The 19,760-nt window shown below is 39.3% G+C and overlaps 1 protein-coding gene across 1 annotated transcript in view; it reads left to right on the top strand.

Moving 5' to 3' along the window:
- LOC114668130 (zinc finger protein 721-like) overlaps positions 1 to 19,760 on the top strand; it is a 105,029-nt gene that overhangs the window by 44,565 nt on the left and 40,704 nt on the right. Inside the window, exon 3 of the mRNA XM_051928004.1 lies at positions 2,174 to 4,062. Coding sequence (XP_051783964.1) covers positions 2,174 to 4,062 — 1,889 coding nt within the window. The remainder of the gene's footprint in view (positions 1 to 2,173; positions 4,063 to 19,760) is intronic.

The raw sequence follows: 19,760 nt of genomic DNA, 5'->3' as shown, positions 1-19,760 counted from the left end.
TGACTCAGCAAATAATCCTTGCGTGTGCGTGAGTTGCGAAATGTAAACAAATACAAACAAAGACAAGATGGCATCAACATCTCACGAGAGAGTGAAGCGAGTCGAGAAAAGAAAATACTCGGCAGATGACATTTTGCACATTATCGCGGAGTCGGACTCTGATTTTTCAGAGTCGGATTTCATAGACAGTGATCAAGAGATTGAGCAAGAGATTGAGGATTCGGCATCAGCCGATCGGAGACCAGCCGATGCTGCCCCAGCTACTCAGCTGGCAGCTTAGCGCATTTGTGCTGCCAGTACACCTACGGCAAGGTTCGCATGGGAGGAATACCCAGAAATTGATCCATGGGAGCCGATCTGGCTACCTGACTTCACAAGAAGGCACGGCTTGCTGCTGGACACAACGGATTACAAGCCGCTGGACTATTTCAATCTGTTTTTTCCTGAGGCAGTTTTTCAGCTGATATCTGACGAGACAAACAGGTATGCAGAACAATTTTTTGAATCGCGGGATGCGCTCGCTCCGCGTTCTCGTTTTTCGAAGTGGAAACCCACAACAAAAGACGAGATGAAGGGCTTTGTGGCATTGCAGATAGAGATGGGACTGGACTGGCGATATAATTTCAGGGAGCATTGGTCCACACATACTTTGTCACCTGGTGGCTTTGGACAGGTTATGCCGTGTGATGATTAGGTATGTGCTGCTGCAAAGCTTCATTCACTTCTGTGATAACCAGAAGCAAATCCCAAGGGGTGAGCCAGGCTATAATCCCATGTACAAAGTTCAGCCCCTGCTTGACATTGTGGAGCCGACATATAAACAATTTTATCAGCCTGGCCATGATTTGTCTGTGGATGAATCAATGATAAAATACAAGGGACGGCTTTTTTTCCGACAATATATGCCAGACAAGCCCACCAAGTATGGCATAAAGGATTTTGTACTGGCAGAAGCAAACACTGGTTTCTGCCTAAAAGTAATTACTTATACTGGAAAGCATTCTTTTCAAAGAGAGAACTGTCCCTTGACAAGTCAGGTTGTGCTGGAGCTGCTTCAGGGATATGAACATTTGGGTCATGTTATGTACATTTGGACAATTTTTATACATCACCAGAATTGTTCATGGAGCTACAGAGCAGGGGAATTGGAGCTTGTGGCACAGTGAGGGTGAACAGGAGACACATGCCTTTACAGTTGAAGCCAGACAGGCTAAAGATGAAAAGAGGGGACAATCCGGTTTTCATGCGGGCGGATAACTTGTCTTACTACAGTTCACACCAACAATTTATGTGAGAAAACAATTTGTTCAAAGGGAAACCCAGAAGGTAGGAAGCTGGACAAGCCTGTTGCGCTTGAGGAATACAATTGTAAGATGGCTGGAGTTGATCGACTGGATCAGATGCTGGGGTCATATACTTACGGCCATAAGTCCACCAAGTGATACCACACTGTGTACCATCGCCTGCGTGAGATTGCACTCACAAATGGATATATATTATTCAAGCAGGCAAACAGTGACAGCACTATGACTGTGGCAGATTTCCGCAAGAAGGTGGTTGACAGCTTGCTGGCAGATTATGTTGGAGTGCCTTTAGCAAAGCAAGGAAGGCCAGCACAAAGAGCAGTGCCAGACAGGCTGACTGAGCGCCACTTACCTGCAACATATGAGGACAAAAAGAACAAGCCTGACTGTGTTGTGTGCAGCAACAGACTACTCAAAAAGAGGCACCAGTGCAACACGTATTGTAAGCAGTGCAACGTGGCAATGCATGCAATTGGCTGCTTTGAGCGTTATCATACTTTGCAGGACTTTGCTTTGTAACATGTACAGTATGTGAAATAATATGTTAAATTATATAGTATGCAGGCTCATACAAAATGCAAAAGTTATATTAGTCAAAAATAAAAAATGTTTGTTGATTTGATATGTTAAACAATTGTTTTGTGTTCTTTTTTAAAAAAAGTTAGTTTCTGGAAAAATATTCAGCCCTGGGAGAAAAGAAATAAAAAAAAAAGCCCTAAAAGAGTTAAGAATAAGCAATTGTAAGACTTTTCAAAATTTGTTCATAAATTCAACAAGCATTACTTTTACTGTTGTGACTGTCAATTTTAGGGTAGTGGATTAAAAACTAAGCTTTTTTTTTTTTTTCTTTTCTTTTAAACTTTCCACAGGAATCAAAGTTTACGGCTCTTCTGAATGTGGTAAAAGATTCTCAGAAATGAATAAACTTCAGAGCCATGAAGGAATTCACACAGTGAAGAAGCCATTTTGCTGTTCTGAATGTGGCAAACAATTCAATCAGATGCGTAGTCTTCTGTGCCACAAAAGAATTCACACAGGAGAAAAGCCATATTCTTGTGCTGAATGTGGTAAACAATTCTCTGAAATGAATAAACTTCAGAGCCACAAAATAATTCACTCAGGGGAGAAGCAATATTGTTGTTCAGAGTGTGGCAAACAATTCTATCACAAGCGTAGTCTTCAGAACCACAAAAGAGTTCACACAGGAGAGAAGCCGTACTGTTGTTCTGAATGTGGCAAACAATTCTATCAGCAGCATAGTCTTCAGAGCCACAAAGTAATTCACACAGGAGAGAAGCCATATTGCTGTTCTGAATGTGGTAAACAATTCTATCAGAAGCGTAGTCTTCAGAGCCACAAAGTAATTCACACAGGAAATAAGCCATATTGCTGTTCCGAGTGTGGAAAACAATTTTATCACAAGAATAGTCTTCAGAGCCACGAAAGAATGCACACAGGAGAGAAGTCATATTGTTGTTCAGAGTGTGGGAAACAATTCTATCACAACCGTAGTCTTCAGAGCCACAAGAGAATTCACACAGGGGAGAAGCCATATTGTTGTTCTGAATGTGGCAAGCAATTCAATCAGAAGCGTAGCCTTCAGTGCCACAAAAGAATTCATACAGGAGAGAAGCCATATTCTTGTGCTGAATGTGGTAAACAATTCTCTGAGATGAATAAGCTTCAGAGCCACAAAATAGTTCACACAGGGGAGAAGCAATATTGTTGTTCTGAGTGTGGCAAGCAATTCTATCACAAGCGTACTCTTCAGACCCACAAAAGAATTCACACAGGAGAGAAGCCACATTCTTGTTCTGAATGTGGCAAACAATTCTATCAGAAGCGTAATCTTCAGATCCACAAAGTAATTCACACTGGAGAGAAACCATATCGCTGTTCTGAATGTGGCAAACAATTCAATCAGAAGCGTAGTCTACAGAGTCACAAAGTAATTCACACAGGAGAAAAGCCTTATTGCTGTTCTGAGTGTGGTAAACAATTCTATCACAAGAGTAGTCTTCAGAGCCACAAAAGAATGCATACTGTGGAGAAGTCATGTAGTTGTTCTGAATGTGGCAAACAATTCTATCACATGCGCAGTCTTCAGAGCCACATAAGAATTCACTCAGGGGAGAAGCAATATTGTTGTTCTGAGTGTGGTAAACAGTTTTTTCACAAGCGTAGTCTTCAGAGCCACAAAGTAATTCATACAGGAGAAAAGCCTTATTGCTGTTCTGAATGTGGTAAACAATTCTCTGAAATGAATAAACTTCAGAGCCACAAAATAATTCATACAGGGGAGAAACAATATTGTTGTTCTGAATGTGGCAAACAATTCTATCACAAGAGTAGTCTTCGGAACCACAAAAGAATGCATGCAGGAGAGAAGCCATTTTCTTGTGCTGAATGTGGTAAACGGTTCTATCATAAAAGCAGTCTTCAGAGCCACAAAAGCATTCACACAGGAGAGAAGCCATATTGCTGTATTGAATGTGGCAAACAATTTTCAAAAAGAAGTCATCTTCAGGACCACCAACGAATTCACACAGGAGAGAAGCCGTATTGGTGCCCTGAATGTGGGAAACAATTCTCTCACAGTACTAACCTTCAGAGTCATATTAAAACTCACAAAGGAGAGAAGCCATATTGCTGTTCTGAATGTGGGAAACAGTTTTCACAAAGCGGCCATCTTCAGAGACACAAAAGAATTCACACCGGAGAAAAGCCATATAGTTGTTCTGAATGTGGCAAGCAATTTTCACAACGATGCCATCTTCAGAGCCACAAAAGAAACCATACACAAGAGAAGCCAAATGGTTCTTCTTTATGTGGGAGTTTTCAGAAGAATGCCATCTTCAGAGACACAAAAGAATTAACACAGGAACAAAATGTTCAGATTTGACAAATGTGCCAAAGCAACTTTCATTAATGGAAAATTCAAATAATTACAAAGCATAAGTTTTGGAAGATATGTAATTAAGAGAACTTGACTAATTTGTGACTTATAAATAACTGGGAATTGATGAGGGTGCAGACATAAACTATAAAGAGCACAGATGGAAGATCAGGATTGAATATACAAGATGGGTTAAGGCAAATGAAGGACAATACATTTGTTTGAAAAACTGTTCACCCATTTCTAAAGTGAGCATAGGTGGTGTTTTGTATATTTTTGCTGTTTCCAAAGGACTGCCATCAGCAAACATTATACATGGTTTATGTTGCATTGTAAAGGGTGTTAATTGCAGGTCTGCCATTTGGTGGAAATTAAAAAATTCTGCCACTCCAGAATAAATAATTATATGATTATCTTCTGTATCGACTCTACCTGGGATTATTAATTAACTGAAAACTAAATCTTTTATTTGGTCACCAGCTTTTCAACAATTTACCTGCATAGATATCGCTTGAGTTTGGAGCCCAGGTCCTCACAGGTGTATTTATGATGTCCCAATTTCCCACAAAATTAACAAAATCCCTTTCTTTGATGCCTGTCATGCTAACTTTCATTGACTTCTTTCTTTCTTTGCTTTGCTCCCTTTTTGATGAAACAAATGATTCTCCTAACCCCTCTGTTTTCTCCGGTGAAGAAATAAGCTTGTCACATTGGGATTTAATTCCTCATGTTTAAGTTGTAGGGTGTCAAGTATTTCACTGATTTTTTTTTCCAACATGGGACCCATATCTGGATAAGGAGCAATCTTACAGTATGTACACTAAGAGTGGAATATGGGAAGCCACAAGAGCACAAATGGACAGGTCAGAAGGTGGAGCGAGAGCATATATGTGCAAGGGTTAGAACCAAATGATAACCAAAAACAAAGACCTAAGAACACAAAAAAATAGATTTAGCACTGAAAATCAAAAACCTGAAACACTTGGAATGAAGGGTTTGAGGCTGCTGCATGCCACCAGTTTATACACTGTTGTGTCAATGATGTCATCAGACCCAACTTCACTAACCAGCCCCAGGCAACTGAGCAATGGAACCACAGGACAGTATTGTGGTAACTGTCAATTCTAAGAAAAATTCCCACCTCTGCCTTTTCTTATATTATTCCTCTGTCTTACGAGACCAGCTGAACCTGTCAATGATGTGGACCCACAATTACATATAGGACTGCACAATCTGTACATCCACTCCTTGAATAGTGACTGGATATCGAAGCTGTTAGGTGCGGTGACAGTAAATAACCAGATATTTAGATGCAGACAATTCTTTCTCTACCCGACTCCTCTCCTCTGTCTCATCCCCCTTAATCTATACACCCCATAAGTGCTGAATCATTGGAGAATGTCTGCAAGCGACATGGTCTGGTGTTTTCTAAGAGAAAGGGAGACAGGATGGCTCCTGCCATCCAGTATAAATGTTTAATTTTCTTTTTCACTAGCACACTCCGGTCTTCCCGCTTTTTACTTTTTTTATGTTAATCTGCCATTCTGAAAACATATGTTGTCATTTATCTTGGAATATAAATGAACTGCTTTTGATGGTGTATAATTTATATGCTTGTTCTTTCCTGCTTATGTTTGTTTCTGCCATCCTTTACATTTAATATTCTGGTTAGAAAATAATTCCAATCAGGTAGAACTTGAGGTTTTATGGGATAGGGTGGTGTGACACTAGAGGGCGCTGTCAACTCCTCAAACCCGATAGACAAATGTCCAGGAGCCTCATGTATAACGCCGTGTGTAGAACTCACACTATAACATGGCGTAAGCACAAAAGCGGGAATGTGCGTACGCACAGAAAAATCCAGATGCAGGAATCTGTATGTACGCAAACTTCCACGTTCTTCTGCTACATAAATCCCGATCAGCGTGAAAAGTAACACACGTGCTCGCGCCTTCTGTCCCGCCTCAACTCCTCCCAGAATTATGCCTTTTTGAATATGCAAATCAATATAAATAACCTTCTGTAAAAAGACAATGGAAAAACGTGCTGCTGCTTTGCAGTAAGGAGACTGTGGCAAATTGTGGGTTCGCTTCCCGGTTCCTCCCTGTGTGGACAGCGCTTTGAGTACTTTGAAAAGCGCTATATAAATGTAATGAATTATTATTATATTTTCCCCCATGCTTTTAATAATAATAAGAATTTCAGAGAATACCATTTGTTGGCTTAAACAGTGGTATAATCAACAAAATGAAGTTGATCGAGTGACAGAGTGTCGAAGAAACTCGAAAGCTCAAGTTCACAAAGTCGCACAGTGCCCGAAATAAAAAAGAAGTTGTCACATATCAAAGTCGCTGTGAAAAGGCGAGTCGTAGCCCACCGTCTGAGTGTCATATGAAAACTTATTAGGGTACAGACAAAAAAAAATAGGCACACAGTGGGGGAAAAAGCACGAAATGTCAACTTTAATCTCGAAATGTCCACTTTAATGGCAAAATAAACTACATGATTAAAGTAGAACATCATAAACTTCATCTTAAAATCGTTTAATTTACTAGTTTCTCAAATCCCATTGTAACTAAAGTGGCATGTTAAATGCTTTGTTCTGTATTTGATCTTCTATGTGCTCTGTGTATGAATCACTACCTGCTTCTTAAATGGGCTTTCTCTTTCTCCGACAGGACACATAATCCATTACATTCGTGATATTACAGCTCTCTGAATAATTAAAATACTGAGATGTATACGTGATATCTTTTTCATGATGATAGGAATGAAAGCATGTTATTAAACATGGGAACACGGTGGCGCAGTGCTTGTTCATGTCTCACGCAAGAGGCTTGCTGCACCATGCACAACCTTTGGTGAAATAATTTATTACAGAAGTCCTGTCTCTTTCAAACGTACTAACCTCCAATTCCTGTCCTTACTTTTCTTTCTCCAAATACCCAATCACCACACAATCAGCTCTGTAATAGACATTAAGCCATCTGTAAGCTTAGAACGCCGATTCTTCAAAACGTTTAAGGAACATTGAAATATCTTTGTAGTACATGTTTAATTATTCTATCCATCTGTCCTTCCAGTGTCGCGTCAGCACCAGCAATAATACAATGCAATGCAGGAACAATCCCTGACCTAGCTAGCGTTGCAGCACCGTGTCCTCACATGTTTAATTATTAACAATACAGATTATATTATACAGATAAAACTAACTTCATTTAAATAATCAACATATTTTGCTGCATTTCATCTTAAAAATGATATCGTCATCATATGTAAATATGCGCTTTATAAAGTGGCGCAGGTTGTGCAATATTATAACTGTAGTGCAAGTTTACAGTGAGGTGATTGTACTTATAAGTACAAACAGCTCTACAAGGAGCACTTGATGGACTGATTGAGTGCGTTTATAGTTCTTGGGATGAAATTGTTTCTGAAACGCGAGGTCCGTACAGGGAAGTCTCTAAAGTGTTTTGCCTTGGCTAAGGCAGCGTCTGCTTCATGTTGTATACCGATAATTCTGTTTCCAATCAGCTGCTGCTGTGATTCCCCACTGATATACAGTGATATAAATACTTCGAGTGGTGCAGTGAGAGTAATATGGAAAAAGATGATCTGCTGTGGCAACCCTTAACAGGAGCAGCTGAAAGAAGAAGAAGATGCAGGGAGAGCAACAACGCTAAAGCAGTTATGGTATTTGGAATACTATGGCTATTCCCTGGACCATTACATTGCTACAGGTTAGATGCATTACACTAATAAACAATATACAGTTAGTTTCAGTATATTTATAAAGCCGCGTCAGGAATGTGGGTCTAAGAAAGAAAGGGTGACCACACAGGAACAGTAGCACTGCTTTGACGCTGGGTGCCGCCAGTCTGCAAAACCGAACGGAGAAATTGCGTACGCCAGGGTATGAGGTACCATGGAAATGTGCATGGCTTTATGCCAAGTTTAGGTTTTATACGTCATGATTTGAGCGTGGAAACATGAGTATGCAACATTTCTGTGCGTACGCACCGTTTATACATGAGGCCCCAGGACACCAGGTAAAATCAATAAAAAGGTATTTGAATTCCTTTTCTTTTCTATTAATAGTGGCATTAAGCACTCCAACCACCATAGACAGGTAAGTAACAATAACTATAATAATAATAATGATACACAATCTCTCCTCCACACCTCCCAGCAAGCTCTGTCAACTACCTCCCAACTTTGGCTCGCTTACTGGGTTCCCAACAGTCTTTTATGTGGTCCTTGACCCGGAAGTAAAAATCCCCCGTCACCCTGCAGCGGCACCCATGGTACCCAGCAGGGTTGTGAAGCCGAACTCCAGATCCCATGGTACCCTGCAGGAATCCGGGTCACCGCTGCAGGTAAGCCGCCATCTAGCATCCTGGGGGAGGCAGTGTCCCAAATTAGCTGCCTTCCCCCATCCCTCCAATCTTTGGTAAATTTATTAGACACCACTGTGATGGACGGCTGGAACGCCCAAAGTGTTTCTTTGTAGCTGCTTCATGTACTCGGTGGAAAACAGCATGGAGGTGACAAGTTCTACATTGGAACTCTGTGGCTGTACCCGTCAATTGAAGAAGCCAACACCATACCAACAACAATTACACTTGTGCTCTCCATTGCTGTGTTTACAATTCTGTCTGTACATCAGGTCACTCCAAAACATCACGGCTGTCCAATTAAAGCCAGGCCCAGGAGTAGCAGAGACTGTGAACTTCCCTCAAGACCACAAGAAAAATGAAAATAATTATAAAACAGAGGCAAAATACTTACGTCACCAGAATGTCAAACGTATCTTTTTAAAGCCGACTGCTTTATTATTATTCAAAACAGGTTACATACGGGGCATGCTGACTGTCAGTTTTCTCAAAGACCCCTTTTTAAAGTGTGTTTCATGTCGCGCTATCTCGGCTTATACTACTGCACGTGCTGTGGACATGGACGGCGCAGTACAGAGATGGCTGTAGTGTCCTGCGAGGGAATAAAACACGCCAGAGAATGTCCTCTTGTTGCAAGAAAAAGACTACAGGGGGTATTCTCCGTACGTGGATTACAGGTTTAGCAGGATTAAACTGAATTGAATATTTAGTATGATACTAGATCTGTCGGTTCTTCAAAACTGTTGTTGGATGTGTCGTCACATCAAATCGTAAACCTCAAACCTGCTCGGGAGCTAGTTTGTTCTAAATAGTCTGCACGCTTAACTAATGTCTACATGGAAATCCGTTCAGCCATAGCCTCGCCATTCATAGATGAGCCACCGATTGCAACCGGTGCGCTGATAATAGGAAGAGAATTTCAAGTCGAGAGAGTTTTGCACAATAGTCAATATCCTTTAGCCTGTCCGAATGATCATCTTTTTGATAGAGATCGCTCCAGCTGAGAGAGAATTTTATGCATCAGAAATATATTCGCTTATACAATACAATACAATACAATACAATACAGTTTATTTTTGTATAGCCCAAAATCACACAGGAAGTGCCGCAATGGGCTTTAACAGGCCCTGCCTCTTGACAGCCCCCCAGCCTTGACTCTCTAAGAAGACAAGGAAAAACTCCCAAAAAAACCTAGTAGGGAAAAATGGAAGAAATTCGCTTCCTATATTAGGAGCCAAACTCGGAGAAGTCGAGCTCTCCCGATCACGTAGACTGTGTATTTCTCTGAGGTTTTGTGCAAGCAGCACTTTTTTGTATACGGTAGGTGATATGGAGAATCTGTCAAAGAGTGCCGATTGTCTGGCAATTCACAAAGGCTGCTTGGCCTTGAAACACTTCCTCAGAATTTTTATTGTTTTTCCTGGACACCTGAGCGTGCAGACAATTAAAGAGGCCTTTTATGCCATTGTTTATGCCATGTTTCCTTCTGTACACATTAATTCCTTGAATTCATCATAGCAGTCCATAAAACTTCTTGCTCAGCCTGGGGAAAAAATGCCCTCTTTCTTGTGCTATTTCTATCCACCAATAAGCGACTTGCAGATCATGTTTTCTAGTCTCGTTATATATGAGCTTTTCAGGCAGCACGGGAGCGCGCAGTCACCTTAAATGACTGAGTCCAGCTACGGTAATCTGATCCACAGGTTCGTTCAGAGAACCATCATTAGCTGATCCAAAGTGAGGCTACTGATCTTGGATGATTTAAGCGAAGTACGCAGAGTAACCCCTGAACTTTATGGAACGTGTATAGACTATATACACAGCTGTTGCCACTCAACTCATCACCCCGCCTCCTTCCACACTGCAGTGCGTGTGAGTTGTACAGCGGCGCAGCGCTTCCAGCCCCTACACGGACTCAGTTATTATGGCAAGCCGCTTTAACATTTAATCCATTTCCCTTTTATGAAATTCGATGATGTAACATCCTCAAACTTGATATTAGATTTTAAAAGCGTGAAATCAAATTTTAAAAACTCGATATCAAATTTCAAAAGCTCAATGTCAACTTTTTAAGGCATGATATCAGATTTTGAAACTTGATATCAAAATGGGCGGCAGGGTAGCGCAGTGGGTAGCGCTGCTGCCTCGAAGTTAGGAGACCCGGGTCCTCCCTGCGTGGAGTTTGCATGTTCTCCCTGTGTCTGCGTGGGTTTCCTCCGGGCACTCCAGTTTCCTCCCACAGTCCAAAGACATGCAGATTAGGTGCATTGGCGTTTCTAAATTGTCCCGGGTGTGTGTGTGCCCTGCGGTGGGCTGGCGCCCTACCCAGGGTTTGTTTCCTGCCTTGTGTCCTGTGCTGGCTGGGATTGGCTCCAGCAGACCTCCATGACCCTGTAGTTTGGATATAGCGGGCTGGATAATGGATGGATGGATATCAAAATGACAAAATATGATGTGAGACTTTAAATGCATATATATTAACATTTCAAAAGCTTAATATAAATTCTAAAACCGTGATATCAATTTATTTATGATTGTATATCAAATTTCTAAGTGCTGATATTAAATTTAAAACTCGATATCAACGTTTTGAAAGCACATATCAAATGAAAAGCATTAAATGTTCAAACGGCTTGCCATAAGTTGTAACACAATGTGAGCTGCAGTCCCGACTTCAGACCAAAATTGTAAGGGTGAGAACTGGGGGTTCCTGCTGTGTGTACGAGCGGGTGTTGAGAGTCCGCTACTCTCCTTACCAGAATTCGGCGTCGGTTCTTCGTGGCTTGCGGGCGACCTCGGTAGCGTAGCAGACAGAGTCTTAGATGTGTGGAAAGGCACACAGAGATGGTCACCCCAGTTTTTGGACTATTTGCCAATTATATTTTATTTCTTTAATAATACAAAAGTGGAGGTACAGCACTGAGCTACCCAAGAACACTTCTCTCTTTTTATTCTCTGTCTCTACCCACCAAATTTCTCCTCCCTTAAATAATCCATCAATGAACTTTATTACAACTTCCTGACACACTGTAAAAAATGTTAGCCCCTCTTTGTTATTTACACTTATGTATTTTCATTCATTGAACTCAGCACAATTAATTGGATACATTTAATTTAATTTCAAGAGTTTAAGAATAGTTCAACTCGAAATTATTCTTTAATGTAACTTCAAGACAATTAACAATGACCGGGTAAGTGTAATTAACTTAAAATTGCAAGTTATAGATAACATAACCGAGTGAAACACTTCCTCTTTGTGAAAGCTGATAAATACAATTGAAGAAGGAAAATGTGCTGTACATTGACAAAATGATTTTGCATAAACATAATAATTTTCTTATCCGCATTGCTAGCTAAAGTTAATTTTAATATTTACGGGGTCTCCCGTTTGTCCCCTCACTGCAGTCCTCGGATGGGGTATGTTTCCGGAGGAGATGAATGTTAGTGACACACCATTACAAACCAAACCATTTTCATTCTTCTTTCCTTAAGTATTTTACACGTGTTCAGCAGCAGCGAGGACAGTGTCGATTTATTGAGATCTGGTAGTGGAATAATCCACGAACTACAATGACTGGCGTAAAAGAATCACGTTGCACAGCCTGTCATCTCTAAGTGCTTGTGTCATTACGCGCCAAATAAAAGATATTCGGTATTTGCGACAGGTTGAGAAAGGTGAGTGTACTTTAGTATACCAAAAGACACAATTATCGACGTTTGTTATTTTTACTTTATTTAAAATATGAGTACTCGGTACAGAGTTTGAAAGTGTTTTCTAGTTTTTATTTCTAGTATAGTCAATGAATTTTTGTTGTATACTGAGTATCGTGCTTAGGTGTGGACCGCTTCGTCCATTTTGACTACTGCACGAAGTGTAAAGCGGCACCGCAAATGGGAACCGGAGCAAAGGCTTTATTTTTGTTAATAACTGCATCTATTAACAGTCATAATTTTTATTACTGTGAGATTTTTCAGACGCCACATGAAGTGGGACTGTAAGTTTTGCAATTTTTCCTCTAGTAATGAAAAGAAAACCCTTCACCACTACAAAAACAATCACGGACATCACAGAAGGGGTTTTAACTGTATTTACAAAGACTGCTTAACTATCTTTCAGTCCTACGTGGAACTTAAAAATCATTTAAAAGAGCACAGGAAAGAGACGTCTATTTCACTAGTTGCTAAAATTCGCTGTGAACTATGCACATTTTCAGAGCCAAGCACCATCCAAAAATATTTTCTTCATTTGAAAAGACATTTGAGGAACAAAGAGATTGTTAATTGCCCATTTGGTGATTGCTATTTTAAATCTAGCGTGGTTTCTACATTTACTGCTCATAGAAGTCGTTATCACCAGTCTTCCACTTTACAAAATTTCCGACCTGCACTTATTGTAAGTCACAGCTATCAGACGTCTACAAGTCACACCCAGTCAGACACCGTGGACTTAACGCCTATAGATCTGAGTGTGCCAGAGCCTGAACCTCAGCTGGAAAACGAGTCAGTTCGACGCCGAGTAGCATCTCTTTTGCTTCGAATGCAAGTAGTCTTGCATGTGTCACAGTCTGCAATTCAGGAAATAATAGATGAGCTGTTTGACATTGGAGAATTTGCTGGACAAATAACTAAAGTTTCAATTGAAAATATTTTAAAGGAACATGATTTTACATCTGAGAAATGTGTTGTTGATGCATTGGCAGATGCCCTGCAAAGTTCAAATCCACTTAATCTGCTTGCAAGGGAAGGACCTCTAGGCACAGAGCACAAAAGGCAATTATTTTACAAACAGAACTTCACAGTTATTGAGCCTGTTGAATACATTTTCAATGCATATGAAAGAACCCATACTTTTGTTTATATTCCTATTATTAAATTATTAAGTGAACTTTTAAAAAGAGATGAGGTACTGAAGGTATTACAAGTAAATATTCCTGTCATACAATCTGGACAGTATAAATCATTTCAAGATGGTGAATACTTCAAAGAAAACCAGCTTCTATCAGGTAAAGATATAAGTGTTTCTATTGGATTGTACATTGATGATTTTGAGATCTGTAATCCTTTAGGTACAACAAAAAAAAAACACAAACTCTGTGGTGTTTACTGGGTTATAGCCAATTTACCTGTAAAATACAGATCATCATTATTATCAATCTACCTTGCTGTGCTGTGTAAGACTGAACATATCAAAGCCTATGGGTACAAGCCACTTTTAGAGCCACTGCTTAAGGACATTGAGCAGCTAGAAAGAGAAGGTGTGTTCATTGAGAAACTTGGTTCTTATGTTAAAGGGACAGTGTTATATGTGGCTGCTGACAACTTGGCTGCACACTCTCTAGGTGGATTCCAGGAGTCCTTTAATGTACAAAAGTTTTGCAGATTTTGTCTGGCAGATCGTGGAAACATACAGACCTGTGACGTCAGAAGTGGGACTTTTGCTCTAAGAACACCCGAAGTGTTTGATAAGGCTGTAAATGTGCTTAAGCAAAATGGACTGTTGTGTGTTGATGGTGTAAAAAAAGACTGTCCTCTAAACAGGCTGGCATACTTTCATGTTTGTAAAGGCTTTCCACCTGATTTTCTACATGATGTACTGCAAGGAATTGTACCTGTAGAGCTGAGCCTATGTCTTTCAGATTTGATTTCTAAAAAATATTTAACATTGGATGAGCTTAATAGTAGAATACAATGCTTTCCTTTTAAATTTGCTGACAAACGAAATCATCCTCAGAGAATACCATCAACTTTTCAACAAAGTGGAACTATAGGTGGTAATGGACATGAAAATTGGACTCTTATAAGGTTCCTTCCGTTAATTATTGGCCACCTTATTCCAGAAGGTGATCAAACATGGGAAATCATTCTTGAGTTAAAAGACTTGGTGGAATTATTATCTACGCCCTCTTTTTCTTCAGAAACACTCTGTTATTTGCAATCTAAAATTTCTGATCATAGGCAGTCGCTTTTAGAGGTGTTCCCTAATTTCAAGTTGCATCCCAAACATCACTTTGTGGAGCATTATCCTGAACTTACAAAGAAGTTTGGACCCCTAATCGACCTTTGGACAATTAGATTTGAGGCAAAACATTTTTTTTTAAAAACGTAGTTCATGATGCCCGCAATTTCAAAAATATTTTGCTTACCCTGTCCACAAGACATCAACTTATGCTGGCATACTATCTTGAAATGCCAAACATTTTCAAGCCAGAAGTTGAGACTGGGAAGGTGTCTGCTGTGCACCTACACATTTTAGATGGTAATACCAGACAGGCCATTCTGAGTAGGTTTAGTGATGTTGACACTGTTGGGCTTACCTCCAATGCTAATGTAAATGGAACAAGGTATTCTAAAGGAATGATTCTTTCTGTTGGAAGCACAAGTGGACTTCCAGATTTTGCAAAAATACTGGAAATATGTATTGTGGCTGGCCAAATATCATTCTTTGTTGAAACTTTTTCAGCATGTTTCTTGGAGCATCTTAGGTGTTACCGACTTTTCAGAAAAAGCCCTGTGGAAACACTGGTCACCAAACCAGAGGACCTGAATGACCACGTCCCACTGGTGTCCTACCTTGTTGAGGGACAGCTGCTAGTCACTCCAAGAACATTCTTGTTACGTTAAGGTAAGTGGTGTTTGTTAAAGTTCAGCCTGATACTTGAAAATATCGAAATGTTTTTATGTTTAAAAACATGTTTATAACTTTGAAGGATTGTGTGTTAAAACTTTAAATTAGGGTTTTATTTGTTCAACTGTTCAAGTTTTAAGTTTATAGTGGCACGATATAATTCATCAAAGAGTTGGCAAAATCTATAGGAATTATATGTGTCTGAGGGAGAGAGGCAGGTGACAGGCGGCCTGTATTGGAATATTTTTTTAATTTGATCATTTTTCTCCTTTTCAGCTAATAGTTTCTAATCAAAAATGCTTCTTCGTGTCATTGTGTCAGCAAATGAAATAAGACGCCTCTCCATTGAGAACACCCCCCCATCAGTTGAGGAACTGTGTCAGCTATTGCGAAACAAGATTGGACTGAGAGGGAGCTTTATCTTACAATTTGAAGATCCAGAATTTGGAAACGAGTTGTGTAATTTGACAGATATCAAAGATCTTCCGACAGAGCGGGTGACTTTAAAGGTTTTGTTTGCCTCTTCTGAATTAGTCTGCTCAGATTCAACTTTGGATACCGGCAGCCTGCCATCTTCCTGTAGTGGAGAGTCTTTAGATTGGCCTGATCCTTTTGAAATTCCACGTTTCTCCCATGATGTTGAACTCCAGCTAAAGGAGGCAAATGATGCTTATGTTAAAGATGGATCTGTAATGGTGATTTCCAAGAGTGTTAAGAGTGAAATACTTGACAAACTAGCAGATTTAATGTCAAAGATTACTGCCTACCCAAGTAAAGATCAGTATGACAGTGTCGCTAAAGCTCTTGTTGAAAAGCATCCTTGTCTCAAGGAGCCAGGATCTGGCAAAGGATGGCATTGCTGGGTGTATAGCCTAAAATTTAAGATGGGTAATTACCGCCAGAGTCTGAGTGCTGCTGGATGCCCAGAGGTTGTTGTAAACAAAAGGAAAAGAGCAGATTATAAAGGCAAGTGTGTCAAGAAATCCAAAAAGGGTGAAATACATTATTTGCCAGATCCACCTGAAGGACAAAGTGCAGAGGACACGGAGGAGAAGCGGAAACTCATTGTGACTGAAATGCAGAAAAAAGAACCTGATCTACAGGTTGTGGATGAACTGATGATCTCCACATTTTCACAGCGGAGGAAGGAAATAGTTGGTGGTGAACCACTAATTTCTGAAATCTTTAACAGATGGCCATCACTGTTTACTGAAAGACAGGTAACTGGACACATACTAGACTTAATTATAAATAAAGTCCTCAACATGTTTAAACATTTGAGGTTCAGGTGTGTTGCCACCTAAGTCATCTCATATTAAATTCTTTCTCTCTCCCCCCAGATAAGTGCAGAGTTCAAAAGGATCATCACTACAGACCTTTTGCAGCCATTTCTTGAAGGATTAGATGGTCTGGTTCCAAGACTTCTTGAAGTGTATAAAGCAGCAGCAATGTCTGGCAGAAAGCTGTCACTCAAAAGTATTTTGCAGTGTCTTGAGAAAGATGTAAGTAGTAAAAGTGATCAGTGTATAGATACAATGTTATTATTTATTGTGCAGATTTGTAGTATTTTCTTTTGTCTGATTTTTCTGTTCCCCTCTTGTAGGACACAAACCAGAAGAGAAGAACTGCTGCACTGCTTGGTCTACCATACTACATATCTGAAGATCCATCAGGCATTATCAAGACGTGTGATGTATGAAAACAGTTCTTTTAACTCTTTACTTCTTGAGTGATATAACCACAGTTTTAAGTCATTTTTTTAACAACCAGTATTTGCTCTGTTAAATACTGTGATGGTTGTGCATCCTGTAAAATACTTAGGAAATAGACTGTTTTTTTCAAACCAGGGCAACTAGGGAGTTAGTGTTTGCATGTAGTCATGGGCAGGACCCAACTGCTAGTTTTCACCTGTCGTATACAGATAATGACAAACTAAGTGACACTTGCTATCAACTCAGTTATGGTCATTTTCTTAATTTCATGTGTCCTCACAAGATTAGCCTTTTAGAATCATTTTACTTTTAAAAGCTAAAAACATAGGCAAGGGCACAGTTTCTATTTTTTTTTTCCTCTGTAGGCCCATGGCGAACAGCTGGATGTGATTATGAAGGGGATGCAAGTAGGACTCCTGATTGGCCATGAAGGTGTACTTCAGGATACATTCCCACATGAGGTCTTCAATGTGGCAGTTGTGGTGGAGGAGACCATCATTTTACACAGCCTCCAAAATGTGCCAGAGGGCTTTGCCATGCTAATGGGCATCATCTATTGTTTTAATCTGGAATATCCACAAAAGATGAAATACACTTTTGAGTTTCTGCAGAGAGTGGTTATGCAGATTAAGCCAGATCAAGGCTCTGCACGGATACATGGCCTGAGAAATAAACTGCTGAGATACAGAGTGTAGACACTGATGTATAAAAAATCATAATTCCTTTCAGAGTCAAACACTATGAATATGTTGGAACCTTAATTTATATTCTTGTTTTATTGAATTTTAAGAGAGAGAAATTTGCTTGGATTTCTTTGTTTATCTTTCTTGTTACAAGCATGTGAAGATTGTGATGGAAATTTGTTGTCAAGCTGTGTATTCATGTTCATATCATATTGTTCAAATAACAATTTGTAGTCAATTTTCATTTTAATTTAATATTTCTTTATCTTTTTTGACTGAAGGTTAACTCAGGGTTTCATTTACTTTGCTATAAGACATTATTTCACACATTGATGACACATTTGCCACATGCATGCCTCATAGATATAGCTCTTCCTTTCAACGCACAAGCACATTCATGTTTAGAAAGCATTTCATATATTGTATTTTTGTTTTATTATTGTGTTTAACCTGTGGTAACAGATGGTCACTTGCATTGTTGGACTGATTTTGGTATAGTTGAAAAGTACACTGTTATCAGTTTTTTCAGTTTCAGTATTCTTTGTATTAGATGGGCCGAGCCAAGTGCTGATTTGAGTGGGAGACAATTTAGATGTTAGCTTTTTATTTTGGATGTTGGGTTCAAATTTAAACAACAATAGGGCAAGTGACTATGGCAAAGGAAGCTCAAGTTTAGACTTTAATGCTGTTGTCTGAGTACTGACACTGAGAAAATTCATATCATTACTGTATTACAGAGTAATTGAAGTTGCTTCGTACATGTTATTTCTGAAATTTGTTTTAGTTAATGTTTTTAGAAATGTCATGAGAGAATATTTGAATGACAGTTGAATTTATGTGAAATTTCAGGAAACAAGGTAATTTTGTTTATTGGGTAGAATTAAAACGATTTTTTGACTTTAAGCAACACATTTCAGAGCAGCAAATAAACTTTGAGTCATAGTTTAAAACAAAGAATTGTGTTTGTTGTGATTATTACAATCCATGAGTTTAACCATTAAATATGGATTAGTCATATGGACTTGAAAAGATAAATAATGTCAAGCCGAGATTGTTCTTTTAACTGAAATCAGTAAGTGGAAACAGCAATGAAGGACAAGTGGAAATGAGTATATGACATTCAATAATGTGTTTTTTCAACAAAGATTGCAATGTTGAAAAGATGAATCTTTTGCATTCATTAACTTGCAACACTTCTATCTATAATTTGAAACAACGAACAAGGCCAGGTTGTTTCAAGTGTTCTACCTGAGAATGATTAGTGGACATAATGAATATACATATATTTGCTGGACTTAAAATTTCAAGGCAGCAGGGAAACTTGAGTTTTTAAGTTAAAATAGCCTATATTTTTTTACAGTGCATGAACTCCTGCTTACCTGTGATTAAGTTCTGAAAATCCAACATGTAACAGTATACCTGACAGAATGGCTGGTGCCTTAAATAACACGAGTGTGAAGCTATCAACAGCAACAGAAACGGAGACCCTCTGCTAGTAAGTGCAATGATTATAGTATTCTTCATAACGCCCTCTGAGGCAAAATATATTTTTTTGCTGCCCATTCGGCCCAACCGCTGTATATACCGATTAAGCATGAGATGATGCACTTTATTTAAAGACGTTTTGCCTTACAGGGTAACGGTTGTAGTTACGGCGAAACAATGCATTCTCTGAACATCGGACAATATATTTACATATACGGTATATGTGTGTGTACGTGCATCTACATATGATAAAAAAAAGATTACCTTGAAAAGAACAAAACACAAAATTCATACTGTATTTTTATATAATACGAAATTGAATGAGAAACGAACATCGGCCGAATCATCCTCCTGCTCCCTTCTCTAAATACTCCTGCAAGCTAAAAGGCATCTGCCTTTTAAAATAAACACGTGCGCTGAGAACTCAAGTGAACTTTAAACAGGTATTGTAACTGACACCTTAAACAGATTAAAAAAATTAACAAAATTGTACAAAATGACATAATCCGTAGCGTCTCTTGATCCTGATCTGAGAAGCGCATCCCTTCGGTTTGCTTCAATACCATGTGATGTGCATGTGCACCGAGTCGTCGTTAATATTGGGTGGAGGGGGCAAAAAAGTACAACATATATAATATTCCAGGAACAACGGCAGCAATAA

This window comes from Erpetoichthys calabaricus, chromosome 1 (assembly GCF_900747795.2).
Source record: "Erpetoichthys calabaricus chromosome 1, fErpCal1.3, whole genome shotgun sequence".
Taxonomy (NCBI): domain Eukaryota; kingdom Metazoa; phylum Chordata; class Cladistia; order Polypteriformes; family Polypteridae; genus Erpetoichthys; species Erpetoichthys calabaricus.
Note: the sequence above shows the minus strand (reverse complement) of the source record. Positions and strands in the feature narration are given on the sequence as shown.